At 39.7% G+C, this 19,990-nt stretch overlaps 1 protein-coding gene across 6 annotated transcripts in view; it reads left to right on the top strand.

The window, feature by feature from the left end:
• The window catches only part of LOC120722020 (vacuolar protein sorting-associated protein 13B-like), a 296,860-nt gene that overhangs the window by 48,156 nt on the left and 228,714 nt on the right, over positions 1 to 19,990 (top strand). For all 6 annotated transcript variants that reach the window (XR_005693317.1, XM_040012723.1, XM_040012725.1 and 3 more), the window contains 4 exons: positions 1,779 to 1,964; positions 3,855 to 4,024; positions 5,021 to 5,215; positions 8,403 to 8,524. Coding sequence is in view for 5 of the 6 variants with exons in the window: in XM_040012723.1 (XP_039868657.1) it covers positions 1,779 to 1,964; positions 3,855 to 4,024; positions 5,021 to 5,215; positions 8,403 to 8,524 (673 nt within the window). In the remaining variant the exon portion in view is untranslated. The remainder of the gene's footprint in view (positions 1 to 1,778; positions 1,965 to 3,854; positions 4,025 to 5,020; positions 5,216 to 8,402; positions 8,525 to 19,990) is intronic.

Genomic DNA, 19,990 nt, shown 5'->3' with positions numbered 1-19,990 from the left:
TTTCCATCTCTTTTCGTCTCTCCTCCCTGTCAAACAAGCCCCATGGAGACTTGAAGAAAGAGCTTGTCTTGTTTCAGTCACAGCCACCTGGTCCTTGACCCTTTCTGTCCTCACTCTCACCCTAAACTTACCTGGAGGGCAACTGTCAGAAGTGTTTAGTCTGTGTTGACACATATTTGAGTTTCTCTCTCCCTGGTGCTTGTTGAAACACTGTTTTCCCTCTGTCTCTTTACCTGTAAGCTCTTGAGAAAGTGAATAGACCTCTCTTGCCTAATTAGATGTCACTCTTCCTGGCAGAAGCCTTAAGACAGACAGCGTTCCTCATTCTTTAGTTGCAACTTTAAGTGTTGTTTTTCCAAGTTAGGAATTTCTGACAATCACATTGAGAGATAAATAATGCTTCCTTCAGTCCAAAATGCTAACTTCTTTATTAAAATGTGAAAAAATATAATAGCTCAGTTTTATTGGCCGTGATTGATATGCAAATGCTATTAGGTTATCATGCTTTATAAAGTAGAAATGACTGGCTTTGGTTAAACAAACTCAATAACTCAAAAGGTATTTATTTATTCATATGGAGTATGTCACCTGTGTTGTTCTACGTACCTCCCTCTTTTTTGTGTTTCATTTTAGTTTTTCATGACTTGGCTATTGTTTCCTCAGCTGCTGTCATCTACAGATAATAATCTAAATTAAAAAAAAACATTGATACTGTCATTCTGAGCTGTCAAAGTCATTTCTGACGGCAGGATAAGTGTCAGTCTCTTTGGGATGGCTGTGGTTACCCTTGCCAGTTGGAATGCTTCTTTTCTGTTAGTGTTTCTGTTCTTCATGGATACGGACCAGATCCAGTGTCAACTAAACAAATTAGTCTGCATTGCCACAGGTCTAACATAAACTCTGAGTCAACTGAAATAGTAACCGACCCAGGTCACTCTTACCATTGACTTCACATTAGAGTCACGCTGCAGATTAAAAACATTTTTTTATAATCTTTGGAAATTGAGACACTTTTAAATAGTCTAAATCCTCCTAATTTCAGCCTCCTCGTCATTCCAATGAGCGTTCTAACTGCAGCCATATGGTCGATATTAGGCTTAATCCATTGCAACCAAATCTCACAGAAGGGAAGGGGAAGTGGCATTGCCTGTTGCTCTTTTTAAATTTCCAAAATTTAGTGGAAGTTACACCCTCATTGCTTTGAGGTTTAAAAAAAAAAAAAAAAAAAAAAAAAATTACATTCGCATTGTTGACTCTGAGCTGTACTAATGTTCAGCACAGTGGTGGAATGTAAATGGAATAAAGCCAGTTGTGACCCTTTGTCCTTTTCCTCCCTCACTGCCATTCATCCACCCCCTTCCTTTATTTTTAATTTCTGCCTTTTTATTGCGAGAGAGTTGAGTCTTTTAAGTGGACCTCTGGAACAGGGGCCTGCGATGAATGAAGGGACAGCTGTTGGAGGGAAGTGGACATTTGGAATATTCATCATTTCTGTGGGTCACAGCTATGTGAGCTGCCTCCTGCTGCTGCATTACACTACATCTATCTTTTTTGGGTTTATGCCAGATGACAATAGTCTATATTTATACTTCATTAAGAAATGAGATATGGGAAAATGTTTCTGGCTAAATATTAATGTAAAACAAACAGACCTTATATGTATGAAAGCTGAAAATATGTTTTAATTTTGTTGACTGAGACAAGAGTCCTTAAGTTTATAAGTACATACATTATATATTTTAATCAGGTTATGTATATATGTGTATTTCCACTTGTAGGCTCTCAGGATTTCTCTGGGATGAGCATGGAAGAGGTAGTGCCTGCAGTTCAAGAGACCTCCATCAAGAGGCTGGTGGTAGGACCTTTAGACATCAGGTTGCATAGCAGCGCCATCCATCGCATTCTCAAGATGGTCACCTGTGCCATGGACCACGAGTATGAACCCTACTGCAAAGCGCAGCGAGGTCAGAGATCAAAATTATACAAATATATAATTAAAAAATATACCTTCTCTGGTCTGGTATTTTACTCACATCTCTTGTCATACTTTTCAGTGACCAGAAACTGTAACAGTTTTCACTTTATAATATTCTCATCGCATTGTTATTTCCTTGCACAACCCATTCTTCAACACACAGCTGTACATGAAAGTAGTGACCTTTTGAACCACATAAGGGAGGTTAAGCCAAACACCTTTTGTTAGTGATCATCCCTGCACAGCTATTGATGAGCTCATCCCTGGGATGTTGTGAAAGAACATGGAATGTGTGTCTGTATGTAATATCTGTAGCAATAACTCTTTTGCAAAAGATTTTTGTGAAATGATAACATCCGTAGGTTTCGGTTGTTTCAGCATCTGTGATAGATAATAGACGATGGTGTAATTACTATAGCAGTTTTTGTCTGAAGCGGAGTAGGTCAGCGTGTTCCTTCCTGTTTCTATAAGTGTTTGTACTCTCAAGGGTCAGTATAGTTGGAGCCTCTGGGGGGTGGATTGAGAGTAGATAAGAGGAAGTCAAGGTTGCTATTACAGAAGGATTTATAGCAACCATTCATCATTTTGATACGATAAATTATAATTTAGCTATGCAGAACCTAACACTTTAAACAGTTTGGTACCTTAAATAAAAGCTCTTTCTCTCTGTTTCTTAGTCAGAAACATTAGATCTAGTATGTATTATTGATTGGAGAAAGTTTGCATCTATAGCACCTTATCCTGTCCTTTTTCTCTGTTCTCCTTTTTATATTCATTGCCAATAGCTTTCCTTCCCAAACTAGCTATGGATGCTGAATTGGCTTCATGTTGCCCTGTTGAGAAGATAAACTACATTTAGTTTGCTCATTTGGATAAAAGTTCTTTACATGGTCTAAAAACAATAAACGAACAATAAAAGTAACAGGACTTTAAGAACTAGAGCTAGAACAGGATATTTCTAAACAACAATATACTTATGTTATGTTATGTTTTCTTTTCCCATTATTTTTTAGCGTCCATAGTCATGTTTCTGTGTATCATGGGAGTTCCATCTGTGTTGTAAATTAAATTTTCACTGTGGGTATTGACTTGAGCCCTGGCATATGAATTGATTGGACGTAGCAGTACTAGATCAAGCTGAATGTTGTAGCTTTAGGACAAAGATCAAAGCAGCTTTGTGATCAAATTCCGAGCCCACCTTGTAGTTGGAAATGTAGCCCAACAGAACCTCCACAGAGCTGACACTGACCCATACGTGGGACCAGACCCAAGGCCATAGGGTTCAGGTTTGGTCTGCCTTTGACCCTGGTGTAGTGGATCACTGTGCTGGTCACTCCTTACTGTGAGTATGGATCTTAGTAGCCTCTGGTTCACGTTGATTTATTTCGCTTTTTTTCTTGGCTCTTTGGGTATTTCTTTGGTTATTGACAGAATGAGTGGTTTTATGAAATAGTTCAAAAAGAATGCTACTGGGAAACAGCCATTGTAATGAATAGCACATGTAGATGCCAGCACTTTTATAGTCCACGTCTCTTTTATTTAGTGTTTGAGTTGGTGGTTTTTGTTGGAAAAGACCTTTTCGTTGTTTTAATGCTATGAGAGGAGCACAGTGGCTGGAGAGGAACGGCACCCACTCAAAGAAATTGGTGTGCTTTACAGCTAACCCTTTCCACTGTAAAACGGTTTTGGTCTCGAATCCAAATATCTTTGGCTTATCCCACTCCCTTACTATTATTTCATGTAATGCACTACAGGTTGCATTCTTATGGTTAGAAAAACAGCTGTTTTAGTATTAATATTTAGAATGTTATCTCTACATTATATTAAGTTTTTTTTTTAAGCTAACATGTTTCTTGTTATTGTGGCATTATTTCTCCAGAAATGACTGAAGAGAACAGTGGTCCAGCTACTCCAGAAGAGATCTCACATTTGGAGGAATTCATCCCAACTCGACTCACTTGTCTCACTCTGTTCCAAGTCTCAGTCACTGTTTCAATGGCAGAGTTCAACCTCCTACATACACTAATGCCTGTCATCATGGGACACAAGGTAGTGCTAACAGTGAATTCAATTCACACCACACCAGATCAAGTCAGAAGACCTACGATGGCATATGCACAGCCCCACCTGATCATGTACACTCCTCACAGTCATTCCTTAGTTCAATAGCCCTCAGTTCACCTTGTCCAGCTGCATGACAGGGCAACCTGCTGTCATACCTCGTTCCTCTCCTTGAGAGAACAGAAGTTATAGACACAACACTTCCCTTTCAGTCAGTTCACTTGGTCGAACACATATAGTGTTGGACATAGATGCACACCCTGAAATGATGAAAAGGGCCAGTGACGTTGCCATTCCCCTGGTAGAATGTGCTTTCACACAGGGAAGCAAAGGGTATGGTGCTGTATACCAGGGAGATAGCTTCCATAAGATAATGTGAGAGCATCTGTTTAGCTCGATATCAAAATCCTGGTCACATAAATGCACATGCAGAATGTGGTAAATATAGGTACGTAGGATTGACTAACCTAGCCTGCTCCACATACTATAGCTGGGTACAGAGCCATAAGTAGACATTGCTTTGATCATGGCATGGCTAGCTTGGGGACAAAATCTAAGAATAAGGGCAGGTGGCTTTTGACTGTCGTTTTCTCCAAACTAAGGAAAAGCTCTGTGAACTCTGATCGCTTCTGAGCTGGTAGAGGACTGGGCCAGTCCACCTGCAGCTGCACCACTTTAAGACAAAACACACAGGGACAGCCGCTGCATCATTCTAGGCTAATGACAAGTCTCCTTACTGAGAATCCAAGTTTGAAATTAAGAAAAGGTGGAAGGAGATGAACAGGAGTTGTTAACCGTAAAGCTGATGTTACTGTTCTGAAAAGAAAACTGTAGTATTGAAATTAATGCAAAGTAGAAGTATTTTTGCTCGGGTGTTGGTGTTGTTTGGTTGGTTTTGACTTGGACAACAGTATGATCAATATGTGTCATGTTTGTTGTCACTGACAATAATTGTTAAACCTTTCTATATTTTCAACTGTCCAGGTGGCACCATGTCTGGTCTCTGTGGCAGAATTTCAGCCAGTGCGCCCACTACCTTCAGTACAGTTCCAAGTGGAAAAGGTGAATTTTGAACACTCTGTGCCAATGTATGCCCCAGAGCTGGTAACCACTGTCAGCAGTCTCAGCCAGCCTTCTGACAACCTGCTACATCACTGCTATGCACACCTCTACCTCAAGGCAAGTATGAGAATATTCTGCACTCTATAGTATTCTCTCTCCTCACTCCCAAACCAGTAGTGGCACATGTGTGCCCCTCCCTGAGCCTGGTTCTGGAATTTTCTTCCTGTTAAAAGGGTGTTTTTCTTTCCCACTGTCACCAAGTGTTTCAACACAGGAGGTCATCTGATTGTTGTGATTTGGTGCTATATAAGGGAAATTGAATTTGATTCAGATTAAGATCATTCTTGTTGCCATTAAGGACACAGTTGATGCTAAGTTAAAGGCAATCAGGCTCATTAACAATATATGAAAACTAAGCAAATGTCAGTTGCTATCAACCCCCCCCCCAAAAAAACTATAGTTGAATAAAACAGTTTTAAATTGCACACTTGTTCTCTTGTTTGTCTCATGATTTTAAGCCTCATATATAAATATGGAAACCAGTACTGTGCCAGGACTCATTTGGTTTGATTCTGTTGGTATTTTCATTTTATTTTATTATACATTTGTCTTTCTGTTTATTATGTTTCACTTTGACCAAAACGATGCATCTACTATTTATTAGAGTATGGTTTTTGTGCACAATAGCATGCTAATTGGTCAGTCACAGTTGTGATCTTATCTTCCCTTTGAAATGATCGGGCCAACCTCTTTAATGACCTTGATGACCCTTTTCACCTGGTCATAAAAATCTCAGCACTCAGTTTCCTGATGAGCACCAGTACATTTCTGGTCTGCTTCATCTGCCAACTAATAGGGTGCAAGAGACTTGTATTAAGCAGCTGTGACATTCCCCTGTTACTATAAAGGTTTTACAGTTTTAGCTGCTAGTTTGAAGATGAAAATATAACATTCACTGTCACTGAAATTTAAAGTTGGTAGTACTATAATTTGAAGTTGGGACCAAAAGACAAAAGCTTTATTTTCTTAATTGTTTTAAACCACGGGACAAGATTATTTGTCAGCCAAGCTTTTATCATGTTGCCTAGCATCATAAGATGAGCAATAAACAACTGCATATAACATTCCAGAAAATAGTAGTTTTCTACCTAAGTGTGACTTCTTAACCTGTATACTAGAGTTATCCATGTCCAGTAATCTATGGCTAAAGTAAAATAAATTTAAACACTTTGTTTTAGGTTTGTTTTCAGGTTGTAACCTCTGATTTTTAGTTTACCTGAAGTCCTTAGTCTGTCATTGAGTACACATTTCCAAAAGAAAATAAAGAAAGGATTTTGCTAAAGAATCCAATCAACTTTTTAGGGAGTTTGGATAATAGATTGGGTGTAATTTGTCATCTTTTCATTCTGGCCTGGTATTGCTTCAGTGTGTTTTTAAGGCAGGATGTTTACTGTACGTCATGCTGGTAGTCCTTATCACAGGGTCACTGCAGGGTTAACAGTCATCTGGTCAGTGGCCAAGGATCATTGTGACCAATCAGCCAATCGTTGTCTGTAACCATTAAGGTTCTCAGTCTCCATCTGGGTTTTTGCACTGGGATCATGACAGGGTGGAGGTCATTCTAGCTACAATTCACCCAATTCAGGAAGTGATTTGAAAAGGGTATAAACTAAGGCTTATCTAAATCTGTGTTTTATTGACGCTGGCTGTCAGAGCTTAGGTATCTGTGTTGAGGGTAGTGTTAGCCATTGTCCTACTTTTACATGATTGCAGGCAAAAGCTTTAAGTCAGTCTGTTTGCTCAACAAGAGACCACAGAAGTTAATGGTCATGTTAAAGTTTGGTTTATTTGAATCGGGACTGAAACTGCTGAATAGCGATCAGAAATCTAGTTTCCAATAGAAAGCTGAGTGTTTTGTGTGGGCAATTGAATTTAAATGTGACTTTTTTATGTCTACATCTTTATCTAGTAATTGATATATTAGAGCCATAGGCCATTTGTCCTATTATAAATAAATTATTGTTTTCCAGCATTTTGTCTGCTGGCTTGTTGATCTACACAGAAAAATGATCTAGTACACCATTACAGCAGCTGGATGCTGGACAGCTAGGCCCAGCCATCATCTCTTACCTCCAATATTAAACAGGACTTTACCACCATGTGCTATCAACAGTATGTAAACACTGGGCTGGGAGTATATTATATGTGGCTTCCAGGAGCTTAGATAATGAGAATGAGATTGTGAGACCCACACCTGCTATGACAAACAGCAGAGTTAGACAGTGGTTTATTTTTCTAAGTACTGTTGCTGTCTTTATCATTTTTTATCTTTTTTATAAAACATTACTTTGTACATTCATATATTTGTTACTGTAGCCAGATAAAAAGTGATAAAGACTCATTATTAACCCTATCCCCATTAACTGTGACAGGTCAAGCACAGGCTAAAAAGTTAAATTGGGTTTAATACAAATTCAAGAGAGTAAACCTTTTTATAATTTTTATTTTGTAAAACCAGCTGTTGTTGTGAGAGGAGTACTGTGGCTGGTCTACAGTTCCATATGGACAGATTATGTTCAGCGGGATAGTGCTGCAATGTCCAAGATTGTCTCAAAGTTGTGTAGTAAGGGTCAAAGGAAATGAAAGTTGGGGTGTTAAATATGCTAAATACTGTATATTAAATGTGTTCTCATTCAAGAGTGTCTGGATTGTATTGGGGGCCATAAGTCCACCAAACTGGACATTTAAAAAAAAAAAGAAATTCCAGCCAAGATAGTATATCTGGTGCTGGTAAAACTGTCATCACCTCCTCCTAGAGACGCCCTCTGCCACCTACTTTAGAAGTACTTTTTCCATAATTTAATAATTATGAAATCATGCAGCATCTTATTTAAATCTTATAATTAGGGGACAAAAGACAAACCAAAACTTTCTCCATGCTGGAAAAATGTGGGCTATTTGGCTGACTGAATATAGATTTAATCAGTGCAAATTTTGTGGAGAAGCCTACTGTAACAAGGACTACCACACATGTGCTTTTGAGTACCTTGACACATTTTTATAGGTCTGTCTATGGAGACTTGTCGATGAAATAATGTCACAAATATTTAAGGTCAAAATGAAGGCCAAGGTTGACTGTGGGTTTGGTCTGCATGTTATGGGTCTGGTGTGTGCTGGTGTGATCCTATCACATGATCATCTTCTTTTTTTCTCCCAATGTATTTGTGAATTCCTCAGTGTTTTTTCAGCGTGTTAGTTCCCCTCTGTCTTCTCCCTTCATTTCTTTGCCTTTATGTCTTTGCAGGTGTTTGGGTTCCAGGCAGGGTTGACATGCCAGGATAAAGGATCTTTTTTACCTCTCATCCCCATCATCCCTTCGTTTAGTACTGCACTCTATGGAAAACTGATTCAGTTGCCTGCATTGTGGTGAGTTTTTAGCAGTTATATAACTGATTAAGTCTGCAAATTGCTAAAAGCCCAGTGTACATGCAGGGCATATTTCAAGTTATGATGAAAATAGAAATGTTATTGTTTCACCGGCCAGTGCCTGTAACAATTGTGTGAGGCACAAAAAAAATTAACATAATAATGATAGCATCATTTCTGTATTGTGTGATCATGGAGGCAAAACATATAGGAAATGTTTACACACACACACACATATATGGCTATATATATAAAGATGTGCAATCTCTTGTGGGTTGTCGATCTGAGGGTATTTAAAGTGATGGATGAGGCAGTTTTTCAGCAGTCATGTGGGAAAACAGAACGACCGTCAGTGTGGAATAACTGCAACAGTTTCCTTACTTTGAAACACAAGAAGAAGAAAGACAGTGTTGTCTAGGGACATGAAAAAGTTGCTCCCTTTTTTTTTCTTTTTCTTTTTTTTTGGTTGTTTACCAGACAGATGACTCATTGGAGATGTCTCTTAGCGGGAGGAAGAGACTTCAGAAGTTAAAGAAAAGGGATGAAGGAAAAGGAGACAATGTTTAGAGTTTGAGGATGGAACAGTTGGACACATTTGGATTTGAGCGGTGAGAGTAGTAAAGATGGAAAGGAAGAGGAACTGTTGGTACAGCATTAAACACTCTATGTGGAGACTGTAGACAGAATTGGGGGAATAATTTACAGTTCTTAGTTTTTCTATGTTTAAGGTAAATAAACAGTTTTTAACTACAACTCTATTAACGCTATTAGTCATGAGGTTCAGTCATAAAGCTCCTCAGCTCTGCTGATAAAAAACAAAATCATTGCCTTGTTTAAAGGTAGTTACTATCTCCTAAATGGCTGAAAGGTATCCTTATGCAGTAATACTTGACCTGTAGCACTCCTGCTGATGTTAGATGACTTCCTGGAAGTCCTGCTCTTCCTGGAAGTCCTGCTACTTCCTCATACATATTTAATTTTCATGAAGTTCAAACTTGCAAACAGGACAAATATCAACTTGTGTCAAACTAACCCAAGCTTCAAGCTGAGCTGATGAGAGTTGAATCTCTGGCTGCAATCCAGAAACCAAACAGATTTTTTTTTTCTGTACACTGAAAATTTACAATTGTATAGCTGAAATAAAGATGAAGATGAGCACCAGAACAGTAGGCTTTTCCAGGTCATAAATGCAGCCAGGAGCATCCCTGTCACTTTTTCATCAATCATGTTGGACACCGTGAATTGATCCCCCAGGATTACTAACAGTGTTCTGAGGGCAAACCTTTGGTGCAGTTGACCTGAACTGTGGTACATGTCATCATACAGTGGGGCAAAAAAGTATTTAGTCAGCCACCGATTGTGCAAGTTCCCCCACTTAAAATGATGACAGAGGTCAGTAATTTGCACCAGAGGTACACTTCAACTGTGAGAGACAGAATGTGAAAAAAAAATCCATGAATTCACATGGTAGGATTTGTAAAGAATTTATTCGTAAATTAGGGTGGAAAATAAGTATTTGGTCACCTCAAACAAGGAAAATCTCTGGCTCTCACAGACCTGTAACATCTTCTGTAAGAAGCTTTTCTGTCCCCCACTCGTTACCTGTATGAATGGCACCTGTTTGAACTCATCATCTGTATAAAAGACACCTGTCCACAGCCTCAAACAGTCAGACTCCAAACTCCGCCATGGCCAAGACCAAAGAGCTTTCGAAGGACACCAGGAAAAGTATTGTAGACCTGCACCAGACTGGGAAGGGTGAATCTACAATAGGCAAGCAGCTTGGTGTGAAAAAATCAACTGTGGGAGCAATCATCAGAAAATGGAAGACATACAAGACCACTGATAATCTCCCTCGATCTGGGGCTCCACGCAAGATCTCATCCCGTGGGGTCAAAATGATCATGAGAACGGTGAGCAAAGATCCCAGAACCACACGGGGGGACCTGGTGAATGACCTGCAGAGAGCTGGGACCAAAGTAACAAAGGTCACCATCAGTAACACACTACAACGGCAGGGAATCAAATCCCGCAGTGCCAGACGTGTTCCGCTGCTGAAGCCAGTGCATGTCCAGGCCCGTCTGAAGTTTGCCAGAGAGCACATGGATGATACAGCAGAGGATTGGGAGAATGTCATGTGGTCAGATGAAACCAAAGTAGAACTTTTTGGTATAAACTCAACTCGTCGTGTTTGGAGGAAGAAGAATACTGAGTTGCATCCCAAGAACACCATACCTACTGTGAAGCATGGGAGTGGAAACATCATGCTACGGGGCTGTTTTTCTGCCAAGGGGACAGGACGACTGATCCGTGTTAAGGACAGAATGAATGGGGCCATGTATCGTGAGATTTTGAGCCAAAACCTCCTTCCATCAGTGAGAACGTTGAAGATGAAACGAGGCTGGGTCTTCCAACATGACAATGATCCAAAACACACAGCCCGGGCAACAAAGGAGTGGCTCCGTAAGAAGCATTTGAAAGTCCTGGAGTGGCCTAGCCAGTCTCCAGACCTCAACCCCATAGAAAATCTGTGGCGGGAGTTGAAAGTCCGTGTTGCTCGGCGACAGCCCCAAAACATCACTGCTCTCGAGAAGATCTGCATGGAGGAATGGGCCAAAATACCAGCTACTGTGTGTGCAAACCTGGTAAAGACCTATAGTAAACGTTTGACCTCTGTTATTGCCAACAAAGGTTATGTTACAAAGTATTGAGTTGTATTTTTGTTATTGACCAAATACTTATTTTCCACCCTAATTTACGAATAAATTCTTTACAAATCCTACCATGTGGATTCATGGATTTTTTTTTCACATTCTGTCTCTCACAGTTGAAGTGTACCTCTGGTGCAAATTACTGACCTCTGTCATCATTTTAGGTGGGGGAACTTGCACAATCGGTGGGTGACTAAATACTTTTTTGCCCCACTGTATATGCTGTGGCAGTGCATTAAAAGTCAGGGTTTTTTTGCCTCACACAATTGTCAGTCACTATAAATATTTCCCGGTTTGGGCTTCCAGTGACATCGTGAATTTGAAGATACATAGTGCTTTGTATTTCATTTCTAATTTTGTTGCATATTGGTCATGCGTTTCAGATCATCAAATTTTAATTCTAGATTAAGATAACTTTAGTAAATACAAAATGCAGTTTTTAACTGATGATTTTCTTAATTAAAATTAAGAGTCCTATCCAATATCACCTGGCCCTTTCCTTAGATATTAATAAAATATTCTGATTATGATTCAGTTTCACTTCCCACACTGAAGCCTAATTACTGCTAGATTCGATGAATCAAGGAATCACTTAAATAGAACCTGTCTGGCAAAGTGAAGCAGGTGAAAGGCAGTGCATCATGCTATGATCTAAAGAAATAAAGTCATGACCTGATTCTAACCACAATTCTAAAACCAAGCCTTAACCCACACAAGCTCGCATGGGTTAGAGCAGCGGTCCCCAACCCCCAGGCCTCGGACCGGTACCGGTCCGTGAGTCGTTTGGTACCGGGCCGCGAGAGTTGAGGCTCAGGTGTGAAATGTATAGTTTTCAGGGTTTTTATCGGTTTTCAGCGTTATTTTGTTATCGTTTTTATTGTTTACTCGGTTTTCCTTGGTCTTTTCATGTGTGTTATGAATAAATTTTCTTTTTTCGGTACCGGTACTAGTTTTATTTTGTTTTATTTATCCGCGACACCTTAAAGGCCGGTCCGTGAAAATATTGTCGGGCATAAACCGGTCCGTGGTGCAAAAAAGGTTGGGGACCGCTGGGTTAGAGTAGAGTCAGGTTAAAGTCCCCACCAAGATATACTGTTCATGCAACACTTGTCTACGCAAATTAAGTGTTTATAGTAGGAAATCTGTGCAAGAACACAAGCTTAGAAGCCGATTTACCCCAATTAGTTGAGATCTAAACCTGTCGGAGCTGCAGATGGTTTTGACTTTTACTAACCTCGTTTCCAGGCACTTCAGTATATCTGCTACCAAACAACTTTCACTCACGTCACTTTTTTTTTTTTAACAGTTGTCTATTTTACTGTCACTCACTGTGTTTCAGATGGGCTGGATTTGCTGCTTAGTGTTGTTAGTTTTGTCATTTCAGAGGTAATGTGACTTCTATTTGACCCTGTTCGTCTAAGCAAGAGGCAAGAAAGCCTGCCTCTTGACCTGTGTATTGCAAGTCAGAAACTAATAAACACGATGTGATAGTTTGCTCCTAGAAGAATGATGAAGAACAGGTTTGACAGAGTGCAGACAGTAGTTAGAAGAGATATATGCGAGTGGTTGTTTAACTGCTCACAGTTGGAATGTTTGAATAGTCAAAAAATGAATTAATGTTTCCATTTCTTTTTTTTTCTGTCGCTTTCATAATGTTAAATACTCGTTTATGGGTCAGAATGAAAAGATAGAAATGGTCACTGACTGAGAGTTGGTCTTAATTTCATTTGACCTCTGGCCTCAGAGTGTTTAAACTCTTGCCCCATCTCAAATTAAAACTCATACATCTTGTAACGGCAAAGTTGTGTTATAGATTGTATGCATTCATGGAAAACTGACAGCTTGAGGCTTCCTTTTACAACAGAAAAAGCTGAGCCCAAGAGTGATACACTGGGTCAGTATGGCACCCAGAAGATGCACTCCACCAGGTGGTAGTGTTTAAATTAACTTCGCTGGTATTTGTTTTGGGAGGGCTTGTCGTAGCTGATGCAACTTTAACAATATCCCTTTCCAAGATGTTCTCTTCTCTGACCAGACACTGAGCAGAGCTATACATACTTCTGAAGTTTAAAATAACAGAACGTGTGGAGCATTGTCTGTGAGTAGGAGACACATACACACCCTCAGATGCCAGTAGGCAGCCAGCTCTTGCTTAAGTATGTATGACTGCCAGGTAATCATGGGAGATTTGAAGGACACTGAGTGTCTATGAAGACCACGCACATCTGCTGATGAGCTGGCCGATGAGTGCATAGCTCAGATTTCCTTCAGTCTCACCACAAAGGCTCCCACTTCTCACAGTTGGTAACAAGGGGCTTTCACTGGGGAAATTACACTGCCTTGACATGTTCTCCCCGTCTGCCTTGGATTTCGTTGGGCATGGGGTTATATGTATGCAAGACCTCTGGGACTTTGTCTCTGCAGTTTTTAAATACAATGAAATTTTAGGAAAGTATAATTGCTCTGCAGCAGACTCTGACCTTGTAGTTTTCCATGCTGAAATCACCTAACATGAAGGCAGCCAAATGTCTTCTTGTTTTGTTGGTTGAAACGTCCAAGAAGTATCCAGGTGGTTGGTACAACCTTTCTTGTCAGCATTACTTAGGATGGGCACTCACTTGTGTTGTTTTAGCCTTGTACACTTGGCTTAATGCTATGGAGGAATTTTTGTTGTGTTAGTGTAGAAATGTTGGATTGAACTGAATAGGTTGAAAACTGCACAAAAAAACTGGTCTGTTGGTTTTCCTAACATTGACAAAGTTTGCTCTCTAGCCAACCCATGACAGTGTGTTTAGACACCATTAATTAGTAATATATAACTACAAGTGAATGCTGTCTTATTGGTAAACATTAAGCTTAGGTCTACTTGATCACTGTCACTTGATTTCAGGCTGAGGTGTAGAGGTAAATTCTTACAGTAGGTGCTGGCTGAAACACTGAGATAATGTCTTTAAAGATGGCACCACAAACTTTACCCACCTGAAGAGAATACAAATAGAAAGCTTTTGCATATATAGCATGTGTCACTCATTAAGGTTGATCTCCTACCATATACATTGATCCACTTCATATGATTAAATCAGCTGTTTCTTCCGGTCCACTTTAAGAAATTAAAATCTCTGCTGCATCGTCATAGTTAATACTAATACTTTGTAATACTTTGCCCTTGACAAATAATTATAATTATAGACTCTACAACTAATATCAATAAAAGGTAAACTAACTCAAAATTAAGAAATAAGAGCTAATTAGAAAATGCAAACTGTAATAAGGGTTAGGTGTTGTGTTTTCAGCACAGCTGAACATAGCTGAGAAGAAGAGCATCCAAAGGTCAAGTCACATTCGTTTTTTCTAAACTTTTTTGTTAAACTTTGCAATCTATCAAACTCATGCAAAGAACTGTGGAAGACGTCTCTCTTCTTAATATGGTAAATGGTAAATAGACTGGTATATAGCGCTTTTCTACTCAATCTGAGCACTTAAAGCGCTTTACACAACTTGTACTTTCACTCAATCACACCCATTCGCACAAGCACTTTTTTCTACACTGTTTCTAAGTGCTTTCTATCTAACGTTCATGCTCATGAATATACACTAGCATGAACTAATCAAATTAAAATCATTAGATTTCCAAAAGCCAAAAACCCTCTAAAATGCACTTTTAGTCCTGGTAAATTAAGGAGCAGCCGAGAGGCGTTGGGTTGTTCAGTGAAAGCCAATATATTGGCCCCCAACTTCACAAGGACTCTGCAGCATGTCTCAATTGGTTTGGCTGTTAAAGCTGTTATTCAAGATAGAAAAAGAGTGGGAGGAGGAAGGGAATGTTAGAAGTGCCACCTGCATCGATCTCTCCAAAACCTAACCTAACTCAGACACATGAGCACACATACACACACACACACTTGAGCTCACACCATATAATATTGCTTATGCAGGGCCACCTGACTGCAGCAACATATGGAGACAGGCCAAGGCCGGGGCCCACCAACCAACCAAGCAACAAACCAGCAGCAGCTTAGTGTGGTTCGTCGCATTGCAGGCCATAATTCAAGCCCATGCCAGCTTTTATGTGGCATTTTTAGCAGCCCCTGTTACTCGTTCAGCTATTTCTTAGGGGATAATTTCCTAAAGTATGTGACATTACAGGTGCATGTTATATAGCCACAGAAAGCTGAGTTACTTTGCAAACGGTTCAGAATAGAAAAGAATGTTGGTTTTCCCTTGATATCTAATTATTGGTCCAAGTCTATTACACTGTCAATAGTTAGTTCAGCTTTTAACACTACCAGTAGGGTTTTTATGTGAAGTTGAGAAGTACATACTACTATGTCTGGACCAGTAGTCTAGACTCTAGATTAGCTCATGTTGTGATTTATGAAGGCTGCTTGAGGCATCTGAGGCATGAGGCTTCTGGTGTGATTGTAATGCCTCATTACTCCTGTTCATAGTTAGTCATAGCAAGCTGCTCCTGGTCTGTGTCTCCAAGCACAGCCAAGAACAGGAGGACAAATGCTTTCTGTGTCCTTGAGTAGAGATCCAACTCCAATTTAGCAAATATACATGAACAGCATTTACTGCTGAGAACATTGACTGTGGCTGTTATATTTGTCCAACAGCCATTTTGGCAGACAATATCATTAAGAAGTTGAACTGGTTAATCATTTTGGCTAGAGAAGACTGATTTGGGAGTTGCTGCTGGTTGGGGGAAAACACATTTGTGTGCTCTGAGTATACATTTTAATTACAAATTATAATGATTTTTGTATAATGTCATACATGCAGCTACTGCATCAACCATTGTGTTGTTCCACTAACCTTTGAGAAGCGTTGATTTCCTAATCAAGGAATCACTAAAAGGGCCTCAGTTAAGACCTTGCTCATCAAGGTTTTTGTGTGGGCAGGGTTAATGTTATAGTGAGCTGTCACTGTATGGTGTAGGATAATTGAATGACCTCAAATCAGCATGTGGTTCCTGTGGTCATGCTCAGCTTTGAGTTGTAGTTCGGAGGCCACGGGAGCAGTGGGGAATTCATTTGGCTCAACAAGGCAACACATGCTCCCTGTTCTTGCAGAAACATGGAAATGTTTTCCGAACATTTTCACATGTTGAAGTCGAATGGACGTGGGCATAAACTGCAACAAAGTAGTCTTTATGTATTAACAGGTGTGCATTAAAAGCCTGGAATGACATATGATGTAATATTGTTCCACTTTTAACTCTGAAGCATCTGACTGTAAAGGATTGTGAGCTGCAGGGTAAAACATCATATTTCTTGTGGCACAGTCTATAAACTTCTTTGGCCAACTTTGTGGTAAGGATTTTTTCTCCTCTGCATCTGCTTTCAGATGCTTTTATTTGGTTTTCTAGCTGACGGAGATCAGTGGATGTATTGAAGAACGTTGTATTAAGGGTATGGTATTGGCAAATGCAAGACTTGTGCTCGTAGTCATTGATATCCCTATTCTTATGGAGACTTCTGTGCCGGTCTTGACAGTCAAACTGGTCCGTCCTAGTATAATCATATTCACTATATACTTACCCCTGTGATTTGGTGGCTTAAATCAACATGGGTTTAGAACCAGCGCTAAAGGACATGTTATGCTTTCAAGAAACAATAATTTGCAGTCCAAGAATGTCTGTTGAATTTAAACTTAACCACAAACTTTATTTGTATATATAGATGAGGTCTAAGATGGTGGATTCAGGAGCAGCTGTAGATGTTTTCAGTTGACTGAAAGATTCTATTAATTCCTGAATTAGTCATCTGAGGAACTGAAGCTTGAGGGAGGGAAAACAGTGGGAAATGGGGAAGGATACATGGATTATCAGCTCTGAGTGGATTATCATCTACTGTGGTGTGCATTCCACTGTCCTTTCCTCCTCACCAGCCCATAATACTGATCCACTGCTTCCTAGAAAGAAGCTCGTTCACTTTTTACTGCACGAGAAGAAAACTACAAGTAGTAATAAGGCTTGGAGTAATGAATGGTGTCGCCATAATAAAGTCTAAGCTTTATTTAGCTAAGAAGCGTGGAGTTAAAAAAAAAAGTATAATACAAACTGGTATTCCTTCTTGTCATGCGCATGAAGGTCAAAGACAATGGAAGAGAGGAGGTGGTCCATTCACTTGGGTTACAAAAGGATTGTGAGAGGAAAAGCAGTGCTTTATTGACTGCTGCAGATGTTACAATAAAAGGACAGTCCAAAGCAGAATCTGTATAGCATAAATATGCTATTAGGTTTGCAGTCTGTAGGTTGAGATTCTCTTATCTCTATCTATCTGTGTCCTTGACAAAAACCGCATGTCTACCACAGCTGGACAGAGGCAGGAAGCTATACACACACACACACACACACACACACACACACACACACACACACACACACACACACACACACACACACACACACACACACCATTATGCAAACACATACACAGGCCTCTTGATATGTTTTCCTTTAACGCCTGATGAACCACGTCATTGCCATTTTCTCGCCTTGCGGTCTGCAGCTGTCTGCACAACTTGATTAAAACATTTCTTTTAGTAATCCCTGTGTAATGAAGCCCTCTCCTGAGAATGGATCTCAGTGCGTGTATTCATGTGTGTCCATGTGAGGTTGTGTGCATACGTGTGTGATTTGGGTCAGGGGTGCTCCAGATGGGAGGAACGGGAGGGCTGCGTCTGTGTCTATGTGTGAGAGACGAAAGAGAGTGTTGGGTTCTGTGAAGAGTTTCGACTGTTCAGGACCAGTGACTGAGAAATGCACACACTGAACACCTTTGACCCAAAGGAACTGCAAAACTTTGAGCCGTGGCTACACGTACAGTCCACGTCTACCGCTAACTCATTCGCTGACCCTCTGCATAGCTGTTAAAGACGCTGGCTATGTTACAGAATGCTCATTGTTACAAATCAACATAAGACAGACTTGAAAATACCTTGAATATGGTGCAAAGGAAGGTGAAGGCAATGCAACACCAGAACTTTAAAAGAAATTCCTCGTCACGCATAATGTGTAACCTCACTATATGATGGAGAGATTATTTAATTTAAAATATTTCCTTATTGATCACTACACTAACTATATATCTGCACAACTGAGGAATCCAGAGCCCAGTTTAAATCAAAATTCAAGTCATAATCATACATAAATTTTAAGGGACATAAAATTTTTCAAATTATATCACCAAGTTGTAAGTTGGACCTCGTTTTGCTAAAAATATAATTTAGGTTTTCTTTCTACATGAGGCTTAGCTGCAGCTGCAGCTACATTTCTCATAAGAACAATGACATAGACCATGTACGGTCAATAAAATGAATTACTGGAAAGAATTATGAGAGTTAACGGTACCTTTAAATGAGTTTCTTGTCTATCATTTTTCAAGAGGTTTATTTATCCACGTTTGACTGGATCACTTTTCTGTAGTAGTGTTTTTTCAGTCTCTTTAGATGCTAGCCATTTAACCCAATTGACCTCCGGGTGGCAAAATGATAAAAAGTTTCCCCCTCCTCCCCAGTTGGTCACTTAGGTGTTTTTGTTCAGTGTGAAGTGCTTACATGATTTATAATCTTCGTTTGGAGGCTTTGCAAGACACTGTAGTGTGTCTTTTGTAGTATGATAAAAGAGGGGACTTTAGAGCAGCCCATAAGTCACTCTGGTTATTTTCAAGAGGGGGTCAGTGACCTTGGCTCGGAGAGATTGGGAATTCTCCAGTACTTTAGATCAGTCTGAAAAAAGGACAAAAGGTACAAGCTGTCAGTCTTCCCTCCCCTCCACCTGGAGTCTAAATCCCTCCATAGAAGCTCTGGAAATAGTAGTAGAGGATTTTGTCAACTAGTTGAGTTGGGAAATGTTTGTATTGGTTAATTAAGGTGAGGTGTGACAGTGAATGATTTGAAGAAACTTTAGATAACTGGTCTCAGGACAGTGGCTATCTGTTGTATCTATCAGACAAATATGTCAGCCCGTAATGGATTGCATTGGTGTTACTGTGGACTTTGAAAATAGGTTCAGATAAGTTAAAGTCAAGAGAAAGTCTCACATTGTCAGCCTTGTGGAAAGTTAATTGATGGTCCTATTTGCATTTTTTTTTAAAACTGCCTTTAATTTAACATTCATCGTGTTGCACTTTTAACAGCTTATATTGGTGAAGGTTTTTATGAGTAATTTCCCATTTATCCCCCTTGGAGAAAAAAAAATGCCTCTGTGCCAGGGAATGGGTCTCTGTGCGAGTGTGCCTTTTTCTTTTTCTGTGGTCTATGGAGAGACCAGACACCTTGCTCCACATTTACTGCTGATGTCCCAGAACCCACAGCTGTCTATGTTGTTGTGTTTTGGAAAGAGTGAGGCAACTGATTTTTGGTACTGTACAGGATATGAGTAATAAGAAAATGTAGGTTCTGGAAACTGTGCGCAGGTTCCAAGCTTGTATTTTGGGACACTATGTAAACCATTAGGACCAGCTGCACCTGGTAATAGTCCTTCAATCTCACAAGATGCTGATCTTTAAAAAAATGAATTTTCTTGTAACATGAGGACTTGCTTTTTTGTATTTCTCACTTATTGTCTTTTTCGAAACATCTTCACCAATGCCAACATATCAGGATTGGAACCAATTACTGAACATTTATGCAACACAAACCAGCTTTCTTTAATTATGCTACCTTCATTTATTTCTGTAAAAGTACAAAGCAACAACATATCAGTTACATAATCTATTCCTGCTTGAGTTTGTACTGGAGCTTTTCCACA

Source organism: Simochromis diagramma, unplaced genomic scaffold (genome assembly GCF_900408965.1).
Source record: "Simochromis diagramma unplaced genomic scaffold, fSimDia1.1 OVJJ01000618.1, whole genome shotgun sequence".
Classification (NCBI taxonomy): Eukaryota; Metazoa; Chordata; class Actinopteri; order Cichliformes; family Cichlidae; genus Simochromis; species Simochromis diagramma.
The sequence above is the reverse complement of the archived record's forward strand: the minus strand, read 5'-3'. Positions and strand labels throughout refer to the sequence as shown.